Source organism: Perca fluviatilis, chromosome 2 (assembly GCF_010015445.1).
Source record: "Perca fluviatilis chromosome 2, GENO_Pfluv_1.0, whole genome shotgun sequence".
In the NCBI taxonomy this organism is placed as follows: domain Eukaryota; kingdom Metazoa; phylum Chordata; class Actinopteri; order Perciformes; family Percidae; genus Perca; species Perca fluviatilis.
In genome coordinates this window covers 9,847,057-9,854,701 of record NC_053113.1, presented here as the reverse complement: position 1 = coordinate 9,854,701, position 7,645 = coordinate 9,847,057, and the positions used below count along the sequence as shown (strand labels likewise).

Genomic DNA, 7,645 nt, shown 5'->3' with positions numbered 1-7,645 from the left:
AGGACGCCCCCAAAACAAATGTTGAAACAAAACCTCCAGCCTTGCCTGTGAGTACTATGGGATGTTAGCTCAGTCAGAAGATCAATGAGTGATCAATAGCAGATCAATCAGCGTCTGCTCTCTGATCTCTCTGATGGATCATTAACATCAACGATCAAACTGCCTCATACTGGAGATTAAAGAGCATTTAGATATTACATTCATATTATTATGTAAAGGATCTACAGCACAATACACTGACACTAAAGGTATGAATATCAATGTGTAGGGTGAAACTTGCGTTTTTAAAAGTGGGCGGGACACAAAACAGGAGGTGTAGGGGTCCTCTGGAAGAATGTTTTTTTCCGATTTGAATCCCATTTACTGCATTTCCACACACATTTAGGGACTATGATGATACAAAATCCAGGAAATAATGAAGATGATCATACTGATTAATGCTGCCAGATGTAGCCTGTTGCTTTATTTATTGTTTAATAGTTGCCAAGACTTGAGAGATTTTATAGAGTCAAAAATATTCCCAGTTTGAAAGTTGGGGGGTGATACAAATGGGATTTTGAAAAGTTGAAGTTTTGAAATTACATCCTAGTGTGTATGACTTGAATGTTGCATGTTAAACTGATATCTAGGTATTTGCTATTTCTTTATTCTTATCTCTATTTTCTTGGATAAATTTTAATTTTATGTGTATATGCATTATTTTTTTTTTTGCATTATGTTTTTGGTATATATTTTTTAAATTATATTTTGTTTTATTTTTATTTTTTGCATTATGTTTTTGGTATATATATTTTAAATTATATTTTGTTTTATTTTTATTTTTTGTATTTTATTTTTGTATTTTTTTGTATTATTTTATGTTTGTATTATTTTGTTCCCATTTTGTGTTATTTTAAATTTTTATATTATATTTAATATTATTTTATTTTTGTATTTTTCTTATTTCTTGTATTTTTTTAAATTAGATTTTATATTACTTTAATTTTTGTTATTTTATTTTGGCATTTTTTGAATTATTTAATTTTTTATATTATATTTAATTTTGTATTTCATGGATTATTACTTTTTCTGTTACAGTTTATATGTTAATATTATTATTTATTTAATGCAAAAAAATATATATATATAAAAAAAAAGTAATTTCCCCTTGTGGTATTAATAAAGTAAACATTTGTATAATTGTTATTATTGTCTGTGTGCTGTTTGTACAAAGTCTAGCGGTGACATCTGCAGGCCGACAGCCCTCACTGCACATTATTCTCCCCCAAAGAATTCACAATCAGAAAATGATTAATAAGTTATGTGGAACTTGCCTTGGTGATTGGTGCATACGTACGCAAACAAACATGTTCAATATTAATATGAAATAAACAGATACATACATAAAGAAATACATACTCACAACATTGCTGTTTTGCATTAAAATAAAGAGTTGAATGGAAATGGATTGAGTGCAGAATGTGCAGTAATGTAACATTTAAATCATCCTGGACACAACGTTTAGGAGATGACAGCAGACTGTGATTACAGAACAGCTGTTAAAACACAAACACACACACACACACACACACACACACACACACACACACAGATAGACACACACACACAAACACACACAGACAAACATAGACACACAGACACACACACACACACAGACACAAACATAGACACACACATACACACACACACACAGACAGACAAATAGACACACACACACACAGACACACACACACAGACAAACATAGACACACACATACACACACATGCACACACACACACAGAAAAACATAGGACACACACGCAGACACACACACACACACACAAACAGACAAACATAGACACACACACACACACACACAAACAGACAAACATAGACACACACATACACACACACGCAGACACACACGCACACACACACACAGAGAGACAAACACAGACACACACACACATACACACAGACAAACATAGACACACACATACACACACACACACAGACGCACACACACACACACAGACAAACATAGACACACACTCTCACACACACACACACACAGACACACACACACAGACACACACACACACAGACACACACACAGACACAGACACAGACACACAGACACAGACACAGACACACAGACACAGACACACACACACACAGACACACACACACAGACACAGACACAGACACACAGACACAGACACACACACACAGACACACACACACACACACACACACACACGTCATACTGCAGATGCACAACAAAATAAGTCTTTTGAATAAATTGTGTGTATGAACTGAAGAGAAAGTTAACAGCTGATTTGAGGATTTAAATTTAAAAAAGTAAACAGTTTGCATATTCAGCCCCATCAGTTAGATGCAGAACAAAATAATATACAAATAAATAATATAGTAATAAGTAGTTACTTAGTATAATAAGTATTACTTAAGTAGTAATAATAATTATTGTATGTCCCAGTATTTGTGTTGCTCGACCTGCAGGATCATTGAGCGGTTTTTCAGTCAGCTGATTTGGGGATTTAAATGAGCAAAATCAAAGTCTTTTGAACAATTAATGTGTATATAATGTGCACATTGTCCCAGTGTCTGTGTGTGTGTGTGTGTGTGTGTGTGTGTGTGTGTGTGTGTGTGTGTGTGTGTGTGTGTGTGTGTGTGTGTGTGTGTGTGTGTGTGTGTGTGCTGATACCTGCGGGATCATTAGGCTGTTTGAAGAGAAGGTTAACAGATGATTTGAGGACTTTGAATGAACACAAAATAAGTGAGTCAAAGAGTTTGCATACTGAGCCCCATCATCACGTCATCATCACCACCATCATCATCACTTCAAACGCATCAAAGAAATCAAGAGGTCAAATCAAAGTGTGGAGGTCTTCTCATGTCTGAGTGAACTTCAGCCATCAAAACACACACATTCACACACGTCTCATTAACACATTAAAGAGCCGTCAGGTGTCTGATCGCGCGTGTTTCTGTTTAAAACTGGACACCGGAGCACTTTGGATCACTTTGGAATCATGGACCGAGGCAGCACACTGTCCGACTTCAGCATCGAGCGCATCCTCTCCCCGCAGCTCGGACACAAGAATCCGCCGGTGATGGACTACGCACCGGGTGGATACTTCCACGGGATCCCCGGCGGATTTTGGACTCTTTACCCCGGCAACCTCAGCCCTCCTGCCCCGGCTCCGGAACCGGCTCCGATCCGGGCCCCGGTCCCGGTCCCAGGCTGCCTGCAGTACCGAGGGATGCGCTTTGTGGACGCCTTTCTCCCGTATGGAGCAGCCGGTTTCCATCCCACAGACTTCACCAACTTGTACCCAAACTCCGGAGAGCGCATGCGCTTCAGCACCCAGGACTCTGCAGGTATTTAAGAGAAGATCTTGAAACGTGTGTTGACCTAAAATTTCTGTTTCAAATAAGCTTTCTTTTTGTAGTTTTAGGAATAAGTGTGAGAATGAACTTTTAGATCGACATTTAAAGTTCAGAGTTAGGCCAACAGCGAGGTTATTATTGGCTATAGTTTACTCAGTGTGTGTGCTAGTTTAAGTTTAGTTTCAGCTTTTCAAAAATATGTAGTCAAGTTGTAGTTTTTATAGCCTATATTTGTTTTTTTCAGATGTATTTTTGCTATATACAGTAGGCTACACATTGAAATGATTCCTCAGCGTTTTCATTAGGTTTGTGGAAGACTTGGGTGCGCGCATTAGGCTTGGGGGAGTTTAGAAAATGCGACACGTTTCATGTAAAAAAAGAAATGCGTTGGAGATGCTAAAGAAGAGAAATATATAACACAGAAATAGCTTAACCCGTGTGTTGTCCTTTTTTAATATCAGAAATATGGGTTTCTAACTAAACTAAATTGCCACCAAAATAACATGGATGCACATTATATGGAGCCCATACGACATTCTTCAGAGGTACAATTAATGATTAGGCTACTTTTATTGAATTTAGGGTGATTTTATTCAATTTCATATAGCATTTGAAAAAAAAAAAGTGTTTATATGGTTTTCAAACTGTCTCCTGGCTAAACTTTGACATGAACCAGTCTGTGATTCATTCAACATACTTTGATGTTAACTATTAGTCAAAAATAATTCTTAATTTCAGCTTTTTTTAACTAAAAAACGTAGGTATAATGTCACATAAATTAGGTTTGACATGAACCAGTCTGTGATTCACTCAACATCCTCTGATCTTAGTCAAAATAATTCTTAATTTCTCAACTCTTCTCAAACTCAAGAATTAGGTATAATGGCACATAAATTAGGTTTACTGGCCATGCATTAAAAAAAGGTTCAAAAGAGGACAAAAACGTTTAAAAAAAAAGAGCCGAAAGCGACAAAAACGTTGTAAAAAGCACAAAAACAGTTCATTTCAGTTTCAGTTTTGGCCCCGGTCGACGGGCAGACAACGCCAGGGTTAACGACAGACTATTAACCATTAGATCTGAGAGAAGTCATTCATTCCCTCGGCTTTAGGTGCTGCCCAAACGGCTGATCAATGTAACTATTCAGCTATTACAGGCCTAATTATTATTTACTAGTTCGGGTCTTCTTTGTAACTTTTTTCAAGCATAGTGCCCTGGACCTTTCATCTTTTTTCTCCATTGAAGTTAAGTAGTTAGAGTGTGTTTGATACTTTCAGTTTATTTTTTATTTTTTCGGGTATTTCTTCCAGGTTTCACGTGAGTAGCTCATTTAAATGTTTAATATTATTTTTTGTTTTTGTCTCCCGCCCCCAGATCCTCAGCAGTTGGCAGGTTACCATAGTAACCATCAGGCCATGGTGTCCGCTGAGTCGCAGCTGCGTCAGAAGTCCCGGATGAGGACGGTGTTCACCGACGGTCAGACCAAGCGGCTCGAGGTGCTGTTCGCGCTCAGCGACTATCCGCCGGCGGAGACTCGCGATGAGCTCGCGAGGAGCACCGGGCTGACCGAGGAGACAGTCAGGGTGAGTCCGACATTATCCTTCACTCACTGGGAGGGGGGTACGGGGACGGGTGGACGGGTGGGGTCAGTGGAAGGAAAAGGCGTAAAACTGCTCCATGCGTAAAAAGGTTTCCAGGTTGCCAACGACGCTTGAAGCCTTTTCAAAATTTTTGACACTTTTTTTCGACGTTTTTGACACTTTTATGAAGTAATTGTCGCATGACGTTGTTTTCGTTTATCCTTCCGAAGGTTTTGTCACTTTTTAAAAAAGTTTCTGTCACTTTTTTCGACGTTTTTGGCACTTATTTTCCAAGGTTTTTGTTGCATTTTACGCACCGATTTGCGCCTACGAAGAAAACAAGTTTGTTTCTTTTCTTCTATGTGAGATATCAAGTCTGTCTTTTTAAGGGCAATTATTATTCATATATATAGTTAATATTATCACATCACATACAACATCTTCATGTCGCATGTTTACGCACGACGTCAGTGAGAGAACTTAACAGCAAAAACTATAAAGTCAGAGCAGACATGGTATCATCAGACACTTTCCAAAAAAGTGGATTTTAAAATTCAACTTGAAATCCTGTTGGTGTTCTGTAACAGTGCTCCACCCAGTGACCAAACACAAAACTGCATATCCTGTATATCCCCAACGTGCAAATAAACAAAACAAAGGGGTCTTCAACGTTTTTTAAGCCGAGGACCCCTTAGCTGAAAGAGAGACAGAGCAGGGACCTCCCTACTGCTGAACATATGTTGTATGCAAATTAAGTTGCATGTTAAACCAGGACGGATTGATGAAAATAAATAGATTAATATATTATTTGTACATCACAACATATATGTGGAAGGCACAGTGACTCCTTAAACTGAAGTGTATGGTTACCATAGTGGCTACCGTACCTATAGTATAGTAATCTTCAAAGTGTAAATTCAGTTTTCACAAAGAGGCCGGTTTATATTTGCAATAATATGCTGGATTCATATTATTGTATATTTTCAGACATTTTAATTTTTGAAAAAATAAATTTTGTAACATAATTTCTACACAGAACATGCAGTTAAACTCTCTCTCTCTCTCTCTCTCTCTCTCTCTCTCTCTCTCTCTCTCTCTCTCTCTCTCTCTCTCTGTGTTTCCAGATTTGGTTTAAGAACCGCAGAGCCAGGAGGAAGCGGCAGCGCAGCAGGTCAAAGGACAAACCCTCCTCCCCTTCGCCCAGCGGCGCCGGAGCCGAGAACAAGTTCTTCGCCTCCTTCCTCTGAACGCGGACGGACTGTCCAGTCTGCTCAGGGACGCGTTACTATGGATCCCACGTAACTTCTAGGCAAGTCGAAGCGGCCCGATTGGTCGGGGTTGGGCATTAACCTCGAGTGGTTAGGGTTAGGGTAGCTGACTGGTCAGGGGACAGGACCTGACGTTAAGCATGGACAGCTGGCCAATGGTAGCCTGTGAATGCTATTGAAGGGCGGGACTTGCCTATAAGTTGACGTAGGTTCCACAATAACGCCTCAGGGACACTTCGGACTGCAGAACGTTTCCTGAACTGTGACGATGCATTCAGAAGCCGCCGGGAAAAGTCAGACACCCGAGAGTCCAAACTAAAACCCCTTGTGGACAGTTCAGATCTCTCCCCACTGACTGTTTACAGTGTTGATTTTTAAATTATTTTGTATTTTTAGCGTAATTTATTGAATTCTTGTGTATTAAAGATTCCAGTTTGTAGGTTTTCATAAAACAAGCATCATTTGTAAACTGGAGCGGTTTCAATGAAAAATAAATCTAGTTGAAATTAATTCAGTCTTGTGTTTTTATTTTTTCTATTTTCTGGCTGAATTTAGTTTCAGCAACATTTAGATAAACAGGCACACATTAACATGTTATTATATTACTATCTCTGCTTAGAGAGGAAGGTGCACTCTGAAAACTGACCACTAGGTGTCGATGTTAAACATGTTCTTGAAAGCAGTAGAGCATGGGTGTCAAACTCATTTTCCCAGAGGGCCACACTGGAAAAAGAGAATCCCACCAAGGGGCCAGACATGGAGAGTTTATTGACGTGCTCTTTGTTACTGCAGGTCACTTTATTTAACATTTTGGTAGCTTTTTTCCTAATTTTTGTTGTTTTTCTTCAGACTTTTTTGTGGCTTTCTCAGACATTTGTCACATTTTTGTAAATGTGTTGCTTTTTGTTGCATTTTTGTTGATATGAAGACCTACAAAAGTCATCAAAAGAGTTCCTTAGCCATCAGAGAATTTAGCAAATCAAGCTTAACATCAGCCTGTTTCTCAGCCTGAATATGAAAACTCTCTCTGCTGCTTCTTCTGGGGGAATTTCTGATTCTCAGAGTCGGCAAATCTGCCCAAATTCTGCTTTGAATGTCAGGTAACTGCAGCTTAAAAAACACTTTCTTGTGTTTTTGGTTTGGCGCACAACCAGGCGGTGCCAAAATCTATTGTGAACCCAAATTGATATATACGGGCCAGATCTAAATCTGCAACGGGCCGAATTTGGCCCGCGGGCCTTGAGTTTGACACATATGCAGTAGAGCAAGAGTGTCCAAACATTTTTTAAAGAGTACCATATTTGATAATTGATCATTTTTCATCAACTATCTTTTATTTCTTTTAAATGGCAGTGTACCCAAATCTACGCCACTCAGGCGTGAACAAATCTAAAAAATCAAAAACAAT

At 38.8% G+C, this 7,645-nt stretch overlaps 1 protein-coding gene across 1 annotated transcript; it reads left to right on the top strand.

The window, feature by feature from the left end:
* The first annotated feature begins 3,033 nt into the window (after positions 1-3,033).
* Positions 3,034-6,704, top strand: dharma. The gene is made up of 3 exons (XM_039788414.1): positions 3,034-3,382; positions 4,764-4,972; positions 6,094-6,704. Exons 1-3 carry the CDS (start codon positions 3,034-3,036, stop codon positions 6,214-6,216), a joined length of 681 nt encoding a protein of 226 aa, XP_039644348.1. The 3' UTR covers positions 6,217-6,704.
* Positions 6,705-7,645: the final 941 nt, after the last annotated feature.

Coding starts and splice junctions, on each gene's coding strand:
- dharma (XM_039788414.1), top strand. CDS start 3,034: ATGGACCGAGGCAGCACACTGTCCGACTTCAGCATCGAGCGCATCCTC. Junction 3,383..4,763: donor CAGCACCCAGGACTCTGCAG/GTATTTAAGAGA, acceptor TCCCGCCCCCAG/ATCCTCAGCAGTTGGCAGGT. Junction 4,973..6,093: donor TGACCGAGGAGACAGTCAGG/GTGAGTCCGACA, acceptor CTGTGTTTCCAG/ATTTGGTTTAAGAACCGCAG.